The sequence below is a fragment of the Acanthopagrus latus genome, chromosome 9 (genome assembly GCF_904848185.1).
Source record: "Acanthopagrus latus isolate v.2019 chromosome 9, fAcaLat1.1, whole genome shotgun sequence".
Classification (NCBI taxonomy): Eukaryota; Metazoa; Chordata; class Actinopteri; order Spariformes; family Sparidae; genus Acanthopagrus; species Acanthopagrus latus.
Window position 1 is genome coordinate 8,660,847 of NC_051047.1, and position 22,418 is coordinate 8,683,264.

General features: G+C 39.8%; 1 protein-coding gene across 7 annotated transcripts in view; it reads left to right on the forward strand.

Annotated features, from left to right (window-relative positions):
• Positions 1-22,418, forward strand: part of nalcn (sodium leak channel, non-selective) — an 88,672-nt gene that overhangs the window by 49,910 nt on the left and 16,344 nt on the right. For all 7 annotated transcript variants that reach the window (XM_037109423.1, XM_037109424.1, XM_037109421.1 and 4 more), the window contains 4 exons: positions 495-569; positions 18,957-19,093; positions 21,160-21,301; positions 21,500-21,573. In XM_037109423.1, the coding sequence (XP_036965318.1) occupies positions 495-569; positions 18,957-19,093; positions 21,160-21,301; positions 21,500-21,573 (428 nt within the window). The remainder of the gene's footprint in view (positions 1-494; positions 570-18,956; positions 19,094-21,159; positions 21,302-21,499; positions 21,574-22,418) is intronic.

The window sequence follows — 22,418 nt, forward strand, 5'->3', positions numbered from 1 at the left end:
TAGTGGTACAAGCTGCTTGAAAAATCAGAAAAAGTTCCAGTTTAAGTTGTCTTTCAGTGCATTGTATATTTTATTCAGTATTCCATTATGTTAGTCAGTGCAAGCAGTTGGGGGAAATAAGTGGCAAAAGGATACATGAATTGTTTTCCTAATGCATTCAATTAGTGCCCCTGCCCCTTCAGTGGTCTCTCAAGTGGTACATCTAATCACAGCTAATCAGACTTGCAGGCGTAAGAAGTGCTGACATTTCAGTGTTTGGTGTTCTTATATGCGGAGCCATCACACAGCACAGACAGTCTCTGGATGACTCACACATCACCCCAGACGGTCAGGATGTCTTCCTGAACAGATGAAGCAACAAATGCAATTACTAAGCACATTTTGTACTTTTGAAAAACCTGTATTTTTTTTGATAGTGATAATGAGATGAGCATATTTGTAATGTGCTCACGCATAGCATATGTTCTCACACACCTCCTCTTGTTGCATTCTAGATTCTGCTCAGTCTTTTTGTGGCTGTTATCTTGGACAATCTGGAGTTGGATGAAGACTTGAAGAAGCTCAAACAGGTAAGAAGCTTTAGAAGCTGGAGATTATGTTCAGAGACTAAAAAAAGTTCATACTCAGATCTATGAGATCTATGAAATATACAGTATGAGGATTCCATACAAAGTAAAGTAATCACTACATAATGAGTTTCCCGTAGATGTGAGAAGTTTCTTAGTTTGTGGTTGAGAGTTTGAGAGCTTGTGCTGCAGAGTTATATCTTGCAGAGTTATATCTACGTTTTCAGAGCATCAGTTGAACGTGGAAGTATGTACTGACCAATCTGCAAATGATTAGATAATACTATGACTAGGGTACCAGTACTTGGACCTGGATTTCCGCACTGGTATCCAACATTGTCTCTGTATTATACTCTCTGTGTAATAACACATAAGGTAATTTCAATTATAAAATACAGGTTGCCAAATATGACTGACATTGCTTCAAAGGAGGAAGCTTCTTAAAAGGTTGTGAAGTAGCTGGAGAAACTGTTTTTACTGTGTACTTCACTCAACCTTGATAAGACTGAAATTAAGAAACTGATTGAAAATCAGCACAATACAGGACTATATAAAATATAATTAACTGTCAAAAAGAACATTAATGACAAACAGTAGAAGACAGCAATTTTCCATTGCAGCATCCATCTGATGAGCCAAAGAAACAGAAGAAACATTGGCATTTTCTATTATATTGTTGTTGTCATGACAGCAGGGCTTGCATTATGTAATATTTGTACTACTGGTTTCATATTAAGATTTCTCACATACTGTTTTGGCAATCTAAAGAGGATGTTAGTAAAGAATTTTGGATGCAGTCAGACGCTGACTTTCGGCTAACACTAGTAAAAATGTATGATTATGTGAACCAAGACTGAAAAAAGCCCCAGTTAGGTCCAACAGCGTTTCCAACTTGCTAAGTCATTACATAAATATGTTGATGAAGGTGCTGATGCCTTGTCCTTCATGTCGGTTCAACTCTCCCATCAGTGCAGTGCTGGCCAAAAGGAATGATAGTAGCCCTTTTTAGATAGAAAAGGTGGCACATTTGCTCCAAGGTCAGTTCTAAAACTGAGGTGTAATATTGCTCCTTTTCCAAAAGCCGCATCTGAGGTAGGCGTAAACATGTGACATTATGTGAAGCTCGAAGTTGGGCTGTGAATATTGTCATAGAATTTGTCTTCAAAATAAGAGCTTTACATTGCACCCTATAGGAGTTTAGAATGGGTTTCTTAGCGGGGGGCTTTTAATTTGAGAGTAGCGGCCGTCCTTAGCTTGTAGACACACCAAGAAGCTAACATAACCAAACTGCTACAGACACGGATGAAGTGATGGACTGACTACTGTGATCAGCTGTTTCTTGGTTTTAAAACTCCCCGGCTGTGGGTCGCACAACAATGCAAGTCATTGACACCTCCGGCCACCTCACGCAGAGGCTAGCACATTTCCACCTCGTTTTTAGATAGCAGGCGAGGCGGAAATAAATGTACCCTTCGAGGCGGAAAATCGGTCGGACCAAAACAGACCCCCAATTTGCCGCCCTCTGTCCAAAACCGCGGACCGAGCCGCCAAAATGACCGGCAAATTGGCGGCTTGGTGCTCTGTCTAAAAACGGCTAATGTTAACTGTGGCTGCTGCAAGGAGACCTGGCTTCAAAAATGGCAGACTCTGGCTTTAAGATTTTTTTTTTTTATTTAACCAAGTCAGCTTTGTATTTTGCACCAGTAGGTGTTGCCCTGACTTACTATAACTTGTTGCAGGAATGATGTCTTGCACTGTCTCTTTGTCTCTATAATGTTACTCAAAGGATGTGCTTTCAGGTACTGAAATTTGCCACTGATTGAGTTGGTAATTCGTAGTTCCACTGTAATTCAGTCGGTACCCTTAAAAGTGCTGAGTTCAGTATCCAACCCTAGATGTGACTCAGTAGCCCATCGACCCCCCAAGTCTTGCATACTGTTGGTGCCTGTTAGCAATTCAAATCAGGTGTCACTAATTATCCAACTGCAAGTGCTGATTTCTCATGAGTAACTCACTTTGGTGTTTTTGTTTTTCCACCTCAAAAAATCAGAAAATATGAAAAGACAAATAACAGCCCAACAAGTGGTGTATGCTCTGATTTTAATTTTTCTAATACTGGACTTTCTGTTTCTTTCCTGCTAATTCAACCATGGCCTTGCCACAGTACAAAGCTACAGTTGTGACATGGCATTGCCAGGCTAAGCCACCATGTCTAGTTGATCAAACATTTACATTCCTCACTGGTCATTTGTCTCATTTGATGCCTTCTAGTGTTTAACCTCCAATACAGAAATACCTATACCTAACCTATTGGTTGTCTCTTTAGTGTAACAATTTTCAGATGGTTGGTTGATGTCAGTTGGTCAGTCACTAATACTAAGCGTTACTCTAATCACCCGTGGCACTGTAAACACAGACGCGCCGGCTTGTTGATCTCTGTGTACTCGATTCATTTCATTGGCTGCTTGTACTCAGTGTCTTCGTAAAACACAGAAACACTGCTGCCATTTTTGTCACATCTTCCTCACTTGCGTATGTTAGAATGTTGTTTCATCCACATGGACACCCAGTGCATGAATTCCAATACATTTGGAAAGTTACACTGGATTTGATCTATATAGTTGCCACTTATTCATAGTAACACATGGCAAGAAATTTAGGTATGTAAGTATGTCAATATGAATCCTTTGACATAGCAACCAGTCAGGATTACAATCGAGAAAGTTGCTAAATGTATACATGCCTCACATTTAGAAATGGCAGTGCCTTTCCACATGATCTGAACTGAGTTTACACAGCACAGATTTGTCTGCTGCTTGCCATTTCTGTTTGTTGTTTGCTGCTACATTTTATTTAAAAGCTGAGCACTTTCTGCTGCTACCCTGGGAAGAGTGACAGGGTTCTATTATGTGCCCACATGTGGGTAGGGCTCTGCGTAATTTCCTCATTCTTACCTTTTCGGGGCTCTTCCCTGGAGGGTTGAGTAAGTGGGCAATTAACTTTTAAAAAAGCAAAACCCTGTTGTGTGAAAGAGCTGGCACTTAAACGCACAAGGCCGTGGTGCTAGCTGTTGCTCAGTGGGCAAACTTTAATAAGCAGTTTCTGTCATCAGATGCAAATGTGCGAATGCATATGAATTTCTGAAGGGAAATGGTCACAGAGTTAGAAATGTCTAAACTTAAAACCAATTAAAGTCAGTGTCTGTTTTGTATTTGCAGCCATACAATACCTTTACTTAAATTAATTACTATAAAATCATACTGACATGAAAAGGCTTGCATATACACACACACACACACACACACACACACACACACATACACACACGCGCGCTCAAATAAACGATACGCACTGTGCGCTCTCATATCCGGCTGGCAGGTCTCAGCTCTCCTGGGCAGGTTATTTCCCACCCACAGCTGAGTGATTAGGCGCAGTGACTGTAAAATTGCCTATTTTACAGGTGCTTCAATCACGGATAGGGAGACTGACTATAAATAGACTGTAGATGGTGATCACCCTCCCACAAGAGAAGGCTTCTGCAAACATTTGGCAAGAGCCCAATGACACGGCCAACCTTTCTATAAGAAATACACACGTGGGCTTTGAGGGATGAGAAGCCAATTACAGTGTATGTGATGAATCATTTTTGCCTGCTGCTTGATGGATGACTTCATTGAGTTGGCGCTGCAATATTTGTTATTTGTCTTCAGTGTGACTTGTGTCACATGTTGAGGTCCTTAAAAAAGAAAAAAAAAGACCTGAGTGTACCTGAGTATTTTTTTTTTCTTTTGCAGCTCAAACTGAAACACTAAATTAATGTTATGGCTATGGAATGGATATGGAAAAGCCACGTGTGTATTCTATTCCCCGAGACGTTTTTAATCCTTTCTTGTTCACAGTTGGCCGAACACACAGACAGTTGCTGTGTTCAAATTAATTGGAAAGAATGGAACAGCAAATTGAAGCCGAACAGACTATTCAACCAGTGTGTTCGTGTAAATCATAGAATTTTGCCTCGATATTATTTGAAGTCAAATAAGGGATGGTGTGTGTGTCTCTGGTGGAAAGCAGAAAGGATGCTACACACAAGTTGTCAATACAGGGGATAATGCACACATTTACAATGTTGTTGGCATAAGTGAGCTGATCACAGTTGCATTTTATGTCATACCCAAGGTTGCAGCTTCTGTGGAGAAAGCTTTTTTTTTTTTGAGGAGTTGGCGACAGTGTATCTTTTCCTAAGATAACATTCCCTTTTATGCTCCACATGTGCCAGAAATATCAGCTGGAAAACCAGTCAAACATGTCAGCTCCCCTCAGACGCCATTGTATTTTGTTTCTACCCATGAAAGACCTCAGACATACAAGACATGTGTAGTGGCAGGTGTGCCAGTGGTGTCTTTTTGTGTGTGTGCTTGGTGCGTACATGTCACATTGAAATGAAAGTTCACATGTGCAGTCAAGCTTTGTGTGATAAGGCCCAGCTGCACAGCACAATTATGCACAGTGATAGTGAACTGGTCCTTATTTCCCATATGTGTTGGTAAGTCACTGCTGATGTCATGTTCTATGTGACATCCATGATAGAAGCGCTAAATACGTTTGTGAAAAAGAATATCTGGGTAGACTAACTCATCATGTGGCTTACACACAGTTTAATTTTAATTGTTTATCATGTTTTCAAAATCTGTACATCTAAATCCATCTAAAATGCATGTGTGAAACTGCACTGATATTAGGCTGGGGAATGAATTCAACTGTTGGGCTACAGACACAGAAAATGACAGCTTTAGTTTACCCAAAACCAGCAATTAGTCTGCAATGAGGTGTCCCTGTTGGGTAGATTTGATATATCAAAGACACTAGCAATGTAGTAGTAGTAAAAAAAAGTTTTTAAAAAAGTAGTAGTTTTACGTACCGTGTACATGATTTATATAGCATGTTTCATGTACTGTGTACTGTGTACATGAAACATGTTATATATTTGTTACATCCACTATGTACATGTATGTGTACGTGAAATATATTACATACTTAGTGTACTTCATGTATTAAATATGTTACATGTTTCATGTACGGTGTACGGTGTACATGAAATATGCACAGCAGAAACGTAAAACTAGTCAGACCACCGCATTTATATCCATAAATGTTACAGTGTTGGCTGAAAGTGACAACACATATAAAGTTTGCCAACCTCACAAAGCAATGCTATTCAGTAGCCAGACTTCTACCCAGATTTGACTGTTGGAGATGTTCAAAAGTGATTCAGTCTATACTCTTATTGTACTGTACTGTCTAAAAACACTAGGTATTCACTGTCAGTGTATAATGAATTGATGCAGATCCTAGACCTGGTAAGCCAAAATTATGTTTATGCAGTTATGGGTGGTTTATTCAGTGTGATTTATGTAAGTGATAATTGTGGCAGTTATTTTTTATCCAGCCTTCTCTTTAGATGGAAATGATTTGCAACTTTTATCACATTTTAGTCATTTTTATCCCCCCTAGTTTTAGTTAATGAAGTCCAAAAACCTTTAGTCCAGTTTAAGCCAACAGAAAAACACAAGTCAGAGTTTTCTCTCTTTAAGCTATTCCATTTAGGCCAATAAGCCTCCATGTTTGCAAACATGCCAGACAGCCTGCCTTGTAAGTTGTTAAAAATAAGTAAAGAAATAATACACAAATATCTTCCACTTAAATTGTTGTGTAATCTTAGAAATAACAATTTCACTAGATAGTAATTAATTGGTTTGCCTTTAAGCTTTTTCTGGTCAGGGCAAATAAGTGAAAACAAATTGATTTGCTTGTCCAAAGACGTAAATGCATAGCTGCACAGGCTATAAATAGCAACAACAGGTGATGCACCTTTAGACACACTGGCCATGTCGTAAAAACCCATTTTTTTCCCCCCATACGTATCACTCAAACAATAGGACAGTATGATAAAGAATTTCACTTGCCTGACCAAGAAGTTAACTTTGCTTTAGCAAACTGATGTTAGCTAACACTTGAATCCAGCCAGCGCTTGCCTGGAAGTCAGGATCATTCAGTCATTAACACATCACTGCCATCATTACCACAAACCTTTTTTATGAGTGACTTCCAGCCAGGCTTGTCAAGGAGAACAAAACACGCATATTGTCAAATATCTATTTTTGGTTTTCATCCTCTTCTCTTAGTAAAAGAGTTGTTGACAAAATTGTTGTCTTTTTTTTCTTCTATATTATCACTCAATATAGTGAATTTGTATAATGTAGTAAATGAAAATAGGACCTCTTGGTGATCAGAAGGTACTGTACAATAATCACCCCATGAGTCAGAACTGAGAGTAAAACTAATGTTGTTAACAGATTTCTAGAGTTACATAAATTGTGACCGACTGCTTCAGAGACATATATACACACATACATATATATAATCATCAATACAGACATCTGCGCTCAGTGGATCATTAATGATTAGCATGGGAAACTTTTTGGTCGTCATCATGCTGTCGCCGGGGCTGGTTAACGTAACTATTTCTATAAGCTCCTTGACTGTCGCAGTGTGTGAGTTTTGTGAAGCAACAGGACTACTGTGTCTGGCTATGTTGCTTATTTGATAATGACATCATCAATAAGGGATGTAGCTAAAAACATCCGTCATCATTTGTATGCTGATTGCAGCCCTGCCTTTTGAGGGAACGACTTGCATCTGTCAGCTTCGACACACCATTTGTCTTGATTTGGTTTTTCATCTCGGTATCAATGCTTGAAACACCAGCAGAAGCACAGAGTCTTATGGGTAGCCGCACCGTGATCAAGCAGATCAGTGTGAGCTCGCTGTGCTGTAATCAGCTTGCTTTAATGTTGTGTGACATGAGCTGTTCACAAGTAAAACACTTCTGAATCCTTGCATTATAATCACAGCCTTATTTGCTTTAGATACTCACACAAACTCTGGTACACACAGGTGCATAAAGTATTCACACGCATATGCACATCGAGTACACGTTTGTAGGCATAAAGAGTGGTCATTGATAATTAAGGAAGCTACAGCTAATGAACATCCAGTTTATTCCACCATCAGACGAGCCAGGAGTACAGTATCAGGAATTTCTAAGTGGCACACACACAAACATACACATGTTTATGTGCACACATACACGCACAGACGTATGTGTATGTGCACCAGTGCATGCTCCACTCATCACTGTTGATTAGGATAATGCATTTATTGTGTGAAATTAGGGTTGCTAGAATTTTTTAATGAAATGATGTCTGGCAGAGGAGAAAGGTAGACTGCAGAGGAAAGCAGAAGTGAAGGGAGGAAGTAGACCCCCCACCCCACCCCCTGATGTGTGTGCATTAGGGCATACATACACACATCGCCCTCCCGGGTGTGGTTATATTCATAGCTGGTGAGAAGAGAGTGACTTTCTCATTGAATGTAGTTTAAAAAATGTATACTGTGCGCCAGGAACTGGTTATGCACTCTAATGTAATCTATAAGTAGTACAGTCAAACTGAACAACTTCACAAATCGTAAATGTTTGCATTGGCCATGATCGGTAAACATTCCTTCTGACCAATAGGTGGCCATGCTAATGTGTGCCCCACTACCATTTTCAAGTGGTATTATTGGTGGCGCCGCTGTCACAAAGACAACTAGATTTTTTTTTTTCTCATACTTGTCATAGTTTTCCTCATAGTCACAACTACTAACAACTTGAGGATAAAATCTGAGTTTAGTCATTCATCTCGTCTGTAATCGAGACGGGATCGCCTATCAGCCTTCATTTTCCCAGAAGACTTGTGGTGGACTAAAAAACAAAGCGAATGCAAGGTTTATAGAGAACCAAACCAAAAAGCAGATGGTGTCATTAATTCAAAAGTTATTACATTGCGCAAACCGTGAAACTTATGCTAACCCTGAAACATAAAATTGTAAAAGTTGCCTTTTGGTATAGTATGACTTAAGATGGAAAACTAGGAATTGAATGGATAATAATCTAACTTATAATGACTTCATGGTTCAGACTCTTGTGTGAGATCACTGTCGATCATGGCAGTGACTGCAGCTTGTTTCCTTTTCTAAAAGTTGACTCAGTCAGAATAAAAGCACAATGCAGCCTTTTTCATTTCATTATTTTGTTGAATTGGGTTCACTGCATATCTCCAGAATGTGGATAATTAACCAACAAGGTATGGCAGTGTAGGCTAGAAAGAAACTTTGAAGAAACCATTAATAGTTTGCTGTCTTTGCTCTGAAGACGCTGACATTTCCACTTTTTTATTACCATCCTTCACTCTTTTCCAAGATTAAGTTTTTTTTTGTTTTTTTTGTATTGACTTGCATCTGAAGTGCCACAAATATACAGAGGAAGACAACACGAATGGGCCAATTGCTGCATTTGATTTCAAAACAAGTTTGTCTATAGGACATTGTTGCTGCCCGAGATTGCTCTCCCTTCATCTATGGTTTCACAGGTTGGTGGGCTTTGTGATAGGGGAGACTGATGTCCCATGTTCATCCAACAAATCATTCCTGCCCACAGAGCAATGTCTTCAGGACCAAGGGGAGATGCGGGGAAAGGGGAAACTGTTTATCCTGTGCCGGTAGATATCAACCAAATAGAAGAAGGTGTTTACCCCTAAGGGCAGAGATGGTGATGGTAGTGTGTTTGTGTGTGAGTGTGTGTGTCTCCCTGGTTGTGTATGGGTATGAATTGTCAGTGATGATAAATCTGTGTGCCTTTTTGCGTACACACTAATTTATTTATTTTTTGCGTTTCTCTGTGTGTTTGTGTGGAAGTGGAAATGCCTGGCAATCAAATAGGTCCTCGGGCCAGGTAGACGAGTCGTGAGGAGCACATTTGGGAAATGTGCACATTCGGGAAATTGTGCAAGTAAAAAGTGAGGAAGAAAGCAAGAAAGGCTAAAAGCATAGCTACCCCTCTTTCATCTGCATTTGTTTACATAACGCATGCAGACAAACCAACATTTCAATCCATTGCACACTGAGCTCTGAGCGCTGTCCTTTGACAATTTCTTTTTCAGGAGAGGTTGTAGCCTTGTGAGTGCCAGTTTGAGCTCTCTGTGGGCACAGTTATGGTTTAAAATCCATTGGTTTGCATCTCTGTTTACCCTTAATGTGACCAAAATCTGAGCTGATATCAGTGTATGTGTAAGGATGTATGTATGAATTACTGTAAGTTTCTTTGGACAAAATGCATCTGCTAAATACCCTAAAATGTAAGCTGTACTTGGACTCACATAGTACATCAAAGCAACAGTTTTGTTGCAGATCAGCATAGGTCAAGTGATGATTAAGCACAGGAATGCCAGATATGTCTGAGATAATATTTTATCAAACAGTAAAATATGACCTTGTTTGTCCACTATGAATTACTGACAAGTTGTATTAATCACCTGAAAAATGTAACCTGTAGTACATACAGGTGGTTTCAGTTATATAAAGAGCAACTGCACCTCCTTGAGTTCGTAACAGTAGGGTGGTGTAGAGTTGCAGTCACATATTCTAATAAAAACAATCTTACAGTTTTGTAAGACTAAGTTGCCAACTAAAAATGAATGCAGAAAAGTGTATTTTTTCAATAGGGTGACAAATACAACTTTAGCCCAAATCTCATATAAATGTATGAAAGGATAGCATAGAGGACAGATGGATCAGTCAAAGCAAAACTATTTTGTGGGAGGGCACACTCACATGCTCACATGATACACATGTGTTCCTGACATTGCCTGGCATTGCCATGCTCCTAGTAATTTGGTATTGTGAATGGATCTGTCATACTGTTTGTTCATGTTCATGTGTGCACCCAATAGCCTCTAGCCTTGTCATTTTAGAGCCAGGCCCACAATGGCCTTCGGAAAGGATTTCCTCCGCTCACACTCAAGGATAAATGTTGTGGTAAATATTAGATTTCCAGATTATCTGACCTTGTGAGGTTCAGAACTGAAAAGAACAGACTGCTGTGCTTGATAGCCTATACCATCTAACCATACTGCCATCTAGTGCAAGGACACTCGTGCAAAATTTGAATCAGGATTTGCCGTGGTTTGGATTTATTTCTGTACCAGACAAATGGATGTGTGTGTGTTAATGATCATGTCTCTCTTCGTACCACAGAGGTCTATGTGGGCAACAATTGTGGTATGATGGATGATGATGGATGATGCTCGCTCAGATCTCCAATAAATTATCAGTTTAACAGACATGGTTGTAAGGGAGGGCTCACAACCAGATGAACATCCTCAAAGAAACACTGCGGGCAGCTCAGCAGACTAGGGTGTGATCAGACTAGAGGTAATCAGATTGCTGCCCCCAGTGTGTCAGGCTTGTCAAAGTTGGCGTGGAGAGAAGCATAGCAGTGACAGCATGTGGTCGTCAGTTGGGTTGCGTCTATCTTCTTGTTCCATATTTGTCAGCCGAACAGTGTGTGATCTGGCATCGGCTGTGATAGATCAAACAGGAGGAGAAGAAGGTGGTTGAGTGACATGGAGGGATGGATAGACATGGATGAGGAGATAAACACCAAGTAGGGAGGGAGAGAAAGGAGAATATATTTGCTTTCGGTATAAAAGAGGTTTAGGATAAGGAGTCACTGTTATACAGCTGTATATAGCTGACATATAGTGTCACAAAGATAAGGGATCTTCTGTCCAGCTAACCTGTGATTGTTCTCAGTACTGATATACTGTATGTCCATGTGTGTACCAGTTGCATGTTTGTACATGTACATTGTCTTTGCTCTTTGCTCTGTGCTGCCACTACTGCATTACAAAAGGCACTCAGCACTGAACGTATGTTTTGTTAAAGGTAATTTAGCTTGATCAAATGCTTCTTGAAGTGATTGTATTATGGCTTCCCACCAAGGATTTCATTATTTATGAATTAAACTAAAAGCCTGTCCTCCATTTGTGTGATTTAATGGACCAAGGACTTATTTGGGAATTTAGTGCTAGAAAGGCGAAGAAGAAAGAGGGAGTTGAGAAGAAAGGAGCATACCCCTTGGAGAATCCCAATACAATGTGTTCTTTTCTTTTGAATGTCACCTTCAGTTTTCTATTGGAAGGCACTCCAGACCCTGTGCCTCTGCCATACTCTCCAATTGGCATGAACACACAGACACTGACAAGTACAAGTACACACAACACAGGTACAACAGCACTCTGTATAATTTCCATTGTATAATTATGTTGCTCAGACTGTCCTGTTTTTCGTAAACAGAAAGTATAAAGGGTAGATGGAGCTTCCAGGTTTTAAAAGTTGAAGCCAATGTAGAAGTGCCTTAAACCTGCATTCGTGTCATGGTGAGCAGGGGGCAATTTCATGGGTTGCAAAAAGAATGTTTTGAGAAAATGACCCTACTTTTTACTAGATTTTTTTTAACCTCAGTAAACAGTTTGCCAATGAGCATATGGTCTCAATCGTTAGTGTGAAGTCTTCCTCAATACATTGTAAATGATGGAATGAAATAGAGGAAGGTACACTTCAGGTTATTTAAGTGACAAGACTCTACCATGTTGGGTTCTTGGGTTCTCAGTCACCCCCCTAAGGATCTTCCCCAGCTGCACCATCTTCTCCAAATATGATCACTTCTGGCTCCCAAAGAAATAATGCCAAACACAAGGTGTCAAAGTGGTAAACGACAAACTGAATGTTTGTTAAACTCTAATCTGTATAACATTCCCACAAACAGGTGTTTGGCTAACATGGGGCATGCTAAGAATTTTTAAGAAGCCATTAAAAAACATCTGGACTCAATTTTGCTCTCAGATTGTGTGCTTAAGTGAATGTCCAGTTTGAGCAGTTCAGGCAACAGTGACAAGTGGCCACAAGGCACAGTTTTGTTGACTATTTCCAATTTATAGCAGATGTCCACACAGATGTTATATGTTTGGAGCAAGAGGATAGAGATCCACACTGTTGATTGTTTAACACATGAATATTGAAATTAATGTCAGTTTTCAACAGAAAAGCAATCATTTTCTGAAACAAAATGTTTTAAAAGACCAAAGACAATGCAAAACCTTATCTTTAAGGTTAATCAAATTAAACTTTATTGATAGTGCACAGTGAAGACAGGCAGGAAACATTGGGGGTAGAGAGTTGAATTCCCTCTAACAAATGCTCACAGCCAGAGATTTTGCTGTTGCTGTACATGGTGTGAGCTCTAATCTTAGTGTGACTAAGGATGTCCTGACAAGAAACAAGACCTGAACCCAAAGGTACACTGGTGGATGCCATGTAGTCTTAGATATTGTGGCAATGGTGTTAATGGTATCCACAGTTTTAGGTGTTGGAGGTAGCTATTAGAGGTTTACAAGCCGTGTGGCTTTACAGCAGCTCCACAGCATGGCTCATTACCCAGCTAATGAAAGGAGAGGGTGACCCTGCTAACTCGCTCTCAGCTCTTCCACCTTAGGGTATTGCAGCTGGACTGGCCCAAGGCCCTGGGAACCCAACCAAGACGATTGAGGAGATGTGGAGTGCAAATAGGTTAGCATGTGTAACAGGGACCACACATGTTTTGGAATTTCTATCCTTTTTTTTTGTTTGTTTGTTTGTTTTTTCAAATTTTAGCCATAGATAGAGTACATACATGCTTCACTTTCTTCCGCTGTGCTGCATAAGTAACTACTATGCTGAACGATGGATTACAAAGAAAGTAAGGCTTTGTTGTATTAACATTAAATTGTGCAATCTGGGATCACACATACACACATTCCCACACATGTACAGCTGTTCTCTGGTGTTGCTGGTGAATGGCAGACTGATGTATGAATGGTAAAATGCAGATGACCTTACAGCACATACACCCTCCCACAGGCACTCACAGTTGTGTGTGGGCAACAGTTTTGTAGGCAACTGTTCCTCGGTTTTCTGTTGTTCTGTTGGCTACTGTCTTAGAAATTCATTCTTATGTTTGCATGCCTCTGAGGCATATTTCAGTGGACTGTTCAAAAGAATTAAACAGATAAAATGAGTCTACACAAGCCTATCAGAGTTATTTATATTGCTTTTTATGAGGTTTTTTTTTTCGTGTGCTCCATTGACCAGAGAGTCAGAGAGAGATGAAAGATTTCCACTGATTTTTTTGCTGCAGCCATATCGGTGATTTCCAAGTTGTTAGCTCACAGTTAGATCATTTGTAAAGGAGCTGACATGTAAGGCTGATGGTCGGCAATGGGCCAATGTCAGCCATTGGTGAGGATCTGTGGCCCTAGTTTTTGTGATGTGTCCCGCAACATTGGAACCAGCCAGCGACTAGCTTTTCAGCCAAATGATGAATCAGTGGCAGAGCCCATTGGTGAGACAGATCACTCTGATTGGCTACTCAGCTAAGCGTGTCAGTGCACAAGAAGAGAAAAGGAAAAGAAAAGAGAAACCCCGTTGAGCCTGTCTTTGTAGTGATCATAATTTCACCAATTTAGTGCAGTTTCTCCCCATTTTTGCCTTTCCCTCTTTGCCATTGCCATTTGCCACTTTTTTCAGATATATTATTAGAAGGTATATTAGCAAGAGTAGTGTGAAAATGCTGTCCAAAGTCCACAGTCCCAAGTTTTCTGGTTTCCCTTTTTGAGCGACGAATACAGACCACTGCCACCACCTGTTGGTAACGAGAGATATTTCCTCTCATGCAGGCGTAGAATGTACAAATGAGTTTGCCACTGGCTATAGACTTTGCAGTCTGTTGAAGTGCAGCTTTTTGGCCAAGATACCACCGACTTGAGGTGTGACAACAGCCAGATTTTCGTCACAGCTGGTTCTTTGTTAGTTTGGTGTGTCTGGGTTCTCAGTGGGCTATAAGTTCAGTTATTAACAGTTTGCTTCCTTTTCCAAGTAGGACCAGTGTTCTGTTTGCTTACTTGAAGGTCAGCTTGAAACAGAATGATTTTAAGCTTACAGATATCAAACAAATAGGAGTCCAACTACCAGAGGGTTTAGTCATTCTGCTAAGTGTAGTTGTCGTTATGCTATCAGTATGGAGGTGCATTACAGGAAACTGACCTGGTCCTGTAGCTGTGAAATATAGATGTCATGACAGCATGAGCATCTAGCATGTTATCATCCTTACATGGAGGTATTATTACTGAACACAGTACTAAGTTGTGTCATTTGGAAGGGTCTTTGCTTCTTTGTCCCTTAGAAAGAAGAGCAGTTTTCTTTATTTGAAATGCTTTTCTTCTCAGCTGTTTTTTTTACATCATATAGTCTAGGACTCTGTCTGAGGCCATTGTGATGCTGACTACTTTATCTTCACCCTTCATGCTTCTACTGAACTATTGCTCTGACTGAATTCGGTCTGATGCTAATGGTCACCATTGGTTTTTCTTACACTCGTAGCGATGGTTTGGAAAGCTGTGGAAATCCCTTACGAAAAGCTCCCCAGCTCAGCCGAGCCTGAAATTGTCTTGAATGGAGGGGGAAGCAGTGGCAGGTCACCTGAATGGGTCTCAAGGCAAAACACATTAGTCTCGGCTCCATTGTTACACCACAATACAGTAAATCTCATCTGTGTCAAGCGAGGCAGTAGTTTTGATTTATCAACCATTCACTGTGACATAAAGAGAACCGCAGAGACATTTTCTCCCACACACATGCACACAGACATTTATCTCACTCCTGCACATATGCGCACACACACGCACATGGGTGCTTACCCTTTAAAGGCCTAATATGTACAGTAATAGTTCCACATGAAAATTCTGAAGACAACTAGACCTATAATGTATGTTTTGTTGTGTACTTATTACATCATTCCAAATGGTTCCAACAATGTTCAAATCCCCTTCACCCACTCTACTTGCTGTAACTTTCAGGGAAAAATGATAAACAGCAGATGATAGTTCAGAGAGTGAGGTGGGATGTCGACTAACTAGCCAACTAGTCACTCTGTTTGCTATTTTTTCTTTTCCTCACTCATCATGTTTCTTTATTTTCACTGGCAATGGTGGTTCTTCAACATCAAAAACAACTCCCGCGATCCCACTCCACACCACAACATCACATACTTCACATCTTGTTCTTGCTTTGATTGAGACAGCTGTAGCAGCAGAAATGATATCCTGTGCGTTGACAATTAAACCTGGACTAACTGATTTTTAGAACATATTTGTGTCCACCTGGCAAATGCTAAATGCTAAATATGTCAACAAATTAAACTTCAGTCATCATCTACTCACCCTAATGACAATGGGGTGTCAGATTAATTTTTCTAATCCACAAAATATTTATGGAGCTTCTAAGTAACACAGCATCCTCCTTAAAATTGAAGTAGTTGGGGACTTGTCATAAAATGTACAAAAACAACTGGACAATAAACAGAAAATGGCTCCATATAGCTCGTACACTGCACATAGTTCAATTCTCCAGAGGCCCAGAGATTCCAATTCATCTTTTCAAATCAATACGGGATCTCAGCGCTTCTGGAGACCTTGATAACACCAGAGGAACCATATGGAGCCATTTTATGTTTTTTCTTGCTTTAGTTTTTTTTTTCCCTGTCATTTTTTTCCCATACTTCACCCAACATTCCATCAGCATGAGGGCAAATTAGTTACTCATCCTTTAAGCGCAGTATTTATCCTTCCAGCTTTGTTGTGGTATTAACCATCTCCTGAGCAAAGTTACTGTACTTAGCTCTTTAACTGCTAACTTCTACACTAAATTCACAAGCTAGTTGAATTTGTTGAAGTTTTATTACATTCTGTAATTTTGTTGCTGGGCAGATACTTTTTTATTTTTTTTAATCATTGTTTTGCTGCAAAATATTTTAAAACCAAAAATATGCTGAGAGATGCAATGACACTCAGTAAAGCTGAGAGGTCTTGTAGAGTCAAGTGATAGCTCTATATGGGTTCATATTCCAAAATGTACCCTTACATACAAATATACTGGTATACAAATACTCATGTTATGCATTGTTGACATGTTGTTGACAGAAATTAATATGCCTGGTGCACTTAAATACACATATAGTCATGTATCCATGTACTGTATATGGGAGAAGGGGGATTCCTTGTCTCGTAAAACCTATAATCAGTAAAGAATAGATGTTGCTGATAAGTGCTCTGTTCCTGAGTTCTTGTGTGTTAATGTATGCTTTATTGATCCAAGGTATTGACCAGACTGAAGGCCCAATGTATTAGCACACACAGTTACCATTGATCTATGGCATCTTTAGAGTGCATCGCCCAACCAGGTAAACTTTGAACTGAACAGCCTTACACTCTATAGATAGTTTAGGAAACTACATGCCTGGTACTGTTGCTGGCAGCTGACCTCCTGAGCATTATTTGCTACAAGGCATTGCACTTTTCCAAAAGTAATAATCTTAAGTGGTCTGTGGTAAAGTGGAATCTGATTTGGTTTCCCAGATAAATTGAAATTAAATTCAGTTCAACCTTGGCTTATTTTCTTTACACAGTTGGTGGGTTCCCAGATGCAGCAAATAAAAAAGATACAGAAAAAAACCTAAAGTAGATGAATAAGTGTGCATTACTCACACTACACCAGTCTATTTTTAAGGGAATTTTGAAATAGCGATTCTGAGCAATTCTGAATGTTTGTTCCTTTCCCTGCAGCTTTCATCATTTTCCTCTTTTAGAGAGAATAGAAAGGTTGGAATGGTATGAGATCAGTGATGAAGTATGCAGTGAACAGAACTGTTCAAAGATATTGAGGCTTGAGCAGGCTTATGTAAAGAGATGTGAATAGAAGAGAGAAAGGGAGATGAACACTGAGAGCAGCAAAGGACAATACATGGCACAGAAAGTTTTGCTGTAGTGGGATACTGATGCAGATAAGGTTGCAGAGCCTTGGCTAAACTGTACATCTCGCTGACTTGGCCCAATTGATTAGGACCTCTGGGAACAGTATGGTCCATAGTAATTCTGCACTGCGTGTGTGTGCGTGCGTGTACTGTATGTGTGCATGCTTGTTTGAGATATTTTGTTTGTGTGTGTTTTGCTTGCTGGGAATTCAGCAACCCAATGTACAGGTAGTATTTGAGATGACTGCAGCACTTTGTACAAGTTTCACCCAGAGAACTGCAGCACTAGAAAGCAGCTTACTATTTTGCTCAACACTTTATTTGATTTTCAATTCAATACTGCTGAAGCAGAGACAGTATAAGAAGGTGTTTTGTTTATTGCTTTAAGCCATATTAGAGCCACAATCCACTTGCCTATTTGTAATCATCCCTTAAGTTTTGTTCATACTTATATCCCTTCTGCCTGCTTCTCTCTTTTACTTGTTTTAGCCTCATACACTTCCTCCTTCTGTCTCTGCCTTTTTCTATGCCGTGTCTATCTTGGGAGTCGGAATATAGACAGAAAGCCTAGGCAAGCAAATGCTGGTGCATAATTCCGTCTTCACAGTACGCCACTCACCCACTCAGGGTAAAAAAGAAGCTCCCACATTTTAGTCTCCAAGAAAAAGAAAATGGATAGACAGAATTCCGTTCCCTCCTCTGTCAGCTCCCTCCTTCCCCCGGCCATCAAATACAAGGGGCTGTTCCAGTCATTTGGGCGCTCACAGCCAGACAAGCACAAACAGAAAATACCAATATACACAAGCAGCGAGAAGGGGACGTTTGCATTGGTAGACAGACAGAAAAAAAATGGCGTGACAGAGAGAGAAACATTCACAGAGCCCAGTCAATATATTTCAAAGCAGTTTCCTGCTCAGAATGATAAGCTGCCATTCACCATTGCTCCAGATGGCAGTTCACTTCCAGGCCTAATCTGCAATGCATCAGGAGTTATCTTCAGGCACCCAGACAGAGAATACCTGCAAGGGAATTTCAATCAGCCTCCCCCATATGTAATTAAATAGAAATAATTGGTTTCATTTCCCTTTGTCATTCTTTTATACCTCCAGTCAGTGCCACAGTACTTCGGCCTGCACACATGCACATTATTCTAACTGTCGCTACCTTTTCTTTTCTCCATTAACCACTCCAAAGTAATCTTTGCTTTTCTTTTGTCGCCTTCTCCATTCTTTTTCTAAAAGTAAGTGGGATCTCCTCCTAAATGTGGTTGTCTGTCCTGTATGTGGTGTGTGTTGTAAGCAAGTGTGCTGCTGCCATCATCAGGCAGAAACGTAAAGCTGCACCCTTCAAGTCCTTAATAACACCTCTGCGTTTCACAGTTTCCTTTCGCTATACCAGGCTTAGTCTTGTGCTTTTTCTCCATGACTACCAAGGGTAACGTCAAATTCCCGAAACTTTCCACACCCAAGCTATAGCAACTGTGGCCTCCTTTTCCTTTGTACCCCATTTTAATCCCTCTCTTCTTCATTCTCATCATGTGGATGACGTTCCCCTTTCACTGTGTGCTCTTCTGTGACTGAACTGTGTTTTTGGCTCCCTCCCTGAAGCTCAAGCAAAGTGAAGCCAACGCTGACACCAAAGAGAAGCTCCCCCTACGACTCAGGATCTTTGAGAAGTTCCCCAACAGACCTCAGATGGTGAAGATCTCCAAGCTGCCGTCCGATTTCACCGTGCCCAGGATCAGGTACTCGCACACACTGAGTCAATTTATATGTAGTGCATCCAGAAAGTAGTTTTGTTTAAGTTGCAGCCTAATGGTGAAATTTTTTAGATTCAATGTTCCCCTTGTCAGTCTACACGCCATAATGACAAAGCGGAAAAATAATTTTAAATGGTTTCTGAAAATGTATTAAAAGAGGAAAAACTGACATGGAAAAACTGACATGTAATATGTATATGTAATATAAGTATTCAGACCCTTTGCTATGATACTTGAAATTTAGCTCAGGTGCCTCCTGTTTCTCTTGATCATCTTGATCAAGATACTTGATGGTGGTAAATTCAATTGATTGGACATGACATGGAAAAGCACACCACCTGTCTATATAAAGTCTCACAGCTGACAATCAGAGCAGAAACCAAGCCATGAGGTTTCAAGGAAGTGCCTGCAAGAGCATGGTGGACTCCGTAATTCGAAAATGGAAGATGATTTGGAACCCAGAGCTGGCTGCCCAGCCTGCCCAAATGATCTATCAGGTGAGAAAGGCCTTGGTAGGAGAGATGATGAAGCTCCAGTGATCCTGTTTGGAGATGGGAGAAATTTCCAGAGTAACAACCATCACTGCAACACACCATTGATCTGAGCTTTATGGCAGAGTGGCCAGATGTAAGACTCTTCTCAGTGAAAGACTCATGAAAGCACCAAAAGGCCACCCAGACTGTTAGAAACAAGATTATCTGCTCTGAGGCAACCTAGATTGAACTGTTTTGGCCTAATTCTCTGCCCAATACCATCCCATTAGCATTATGGTGGCAACATCATGCTGTGGGGTTTTTTTTTGGTGGGTTGAGGGACAGCTGAACAGAGCAAAGTACAGAGATATCTTTAAAGAAAACCTGGCCAGAGTCATTATGGTTTATTGAGTGTAGAATGATGAGGGGAAAAAATTATGTAAACAATTTGTGCATAAGACTTCAATATTACTAAATGTGAAAAAGTAAGGGGGTCTGAACACTTTCTAAATATACTGTATATAGGAATGTATTGTATTTTATAGGTTTGAAGACCTAAATGTCAGTTGGCTGCTAAGAATCATATGTGTGTTTACAATAACCTTTAGAAATGCAACCTCTGCATCACACAAGAGCATCCTAATTTAGCTACACAGACTAAGGAAAATGGAAGTTTGAATTTACTCGAGACTAGAAGTTAGTCCTAGATGTTGCTGTTGGGTAAAAATGATGCTAGCAAGCAACACAGTGCAAAATAAAAACAACAGAAACATTGATAGTTCTCTATGTAATAAAAAAAAAAGGTTAACAGATTTCTCCAGAATGCAAGTCAACTGCCAACAGGAAGTGACTGTTGTTTTTCATGAGATATCAAGGTAATTTGCTCTATAACAAGATAGTATGATCTCCATCCACTGGAATGTAAATAGTTACATTGCTTTTCTAAAAACAGGATATCTAGTCAAAACATTTGTTGGCATATGCTTAATGAACCATTTTTTGTTTCAAGCACCAGGGAGAGTTAGAGTTTGCCATAAAAGGAAGAAGAGCTGGGTTATTAAATTGAAATAAAAAATTCATTATACCCAAACACACCACATCAGCTTAAAATCAAAGGAAATAAACAATGTTCTAGAGAGGGTTACTTTCCAATTTATTGTGGAAAAACCAAAAAGAAGTGAAGATGCCACCATTTCCTGCAGCACTGACATGATTTCAGAAAAGAACCATGGAAAAAGATTTCAGAACCTTGTGGATTGTTAAACAGGAGAATAGTTTTAGCCAGATTAAACTGTATCCAGCACAGTCGACCTCATAATCAATTTCATAATTTAGTTGCTGATTATGGCACAGCTGGGTTCTTCACTCCCCTAGAAATCCCCCTCTGCAGCCCATCTGCCAGGCTGCTGCAGGAAGAGATTCCTCTGACATGTTGTGCAGCTGAATTTGCACCAAGATGGTTCCATTACAAATTTTCTGTTTCCTCTACCTTTAAGTGTATGGATTTCTTCAGTTGGAAGCAACGCATTACAATTCATCACCTCCGTGTGTGTGTGTGCTGTTTCATGTGTACTCTAGGGAGAGTTTTATGAAGCAGTTCATTGATCGTCAGCAGCAGGACACCAGTTGTTTGTTCCGGCGTCTCCCATCCGCTTCATCCTCCTCTTGTGACCATTCCAAACGCTCTGCCATTGAAGACAACAAGTATATCGACCAAAAGGTACTTCTCACACTCATTCTTTTACTCATTCACTGCCTTTATCTCACACTTATCAACAGCAGATGAACCACAGCGGTAAGAAGTAAAATAGTAGGAGCAAATTGTTCCTAATTTTTACGTGTGTATGGTATGTTTTTGGATGGTGCACTCAATTTAACAAACTGCAGACTAATGGATTTTCACTATGGGCTCTCTCAGCTTCGCAGGTCGATATTTAGTATCCGAGCTCGTAACCTCCTGGAAAAGGAAACCACTATCAATAAAATCCTGCGGTAAGACACATTAACACCTCCTCAAGAAGCATGGTTTTGTTTTTATGCAGATAAAAACACATGTATGTATGAACTTAGGACAACTTTATTGACAAAAACTCCAACAATTAAAATGCAGGCATTGAAAAAGCAAGCAACAGAATCAGGCAAAAGGCAAGACTAAGAATACCAAACCAAGAGCAATTTACAAAGAGCAGGTGACAAAAGTTGGAGCACAGACGACAAACGAGGAGCAGACAAACTGACACCAGCAGGAAAGCAGATGAACTCACAACAAATGAGGCAAAACAGACTAAATAAAAGAACTGACTAACAAATGACACATGAGTGAACTGGAGAAAAAGTTGAAGAAATACAAAGACAGGAAGTGTAAAACAAAACATGACATACACGGATGAAAAATAGAACGATGAAAATACAAAATGAAATAGGAAATACCTGAACTAAAAACCCAAAACCATGACAGGATTTCTCAGAACAGTGTCTTAAAAAGTTGGCATAATGTAAGTACACTCCACAAAACATATAACAATGGTCCAGTTGTTTTTTTAGATATCTTGATGTGGAAATGTGACATATTTTTAATTGAATCGAACAGAAGGGCTTTTTTAGTTTCATTTATTTTTTTAAATGTATAATTCATAAAATATTATGTCCTTACAGACATTAAACTTGATATAAATAAGAGCTATATCTTTATAATGCTAATATGGTAAAATGCAATACTGTAGGTGGGTAAATGTATTTTCATATTACGGTATTCTACCTACCAACCCTAACTCATTGAAATGCTGCCAGTACAACAGTTACATGTAACCAAGATGTCAAAAAAAGGTTCATTTTCT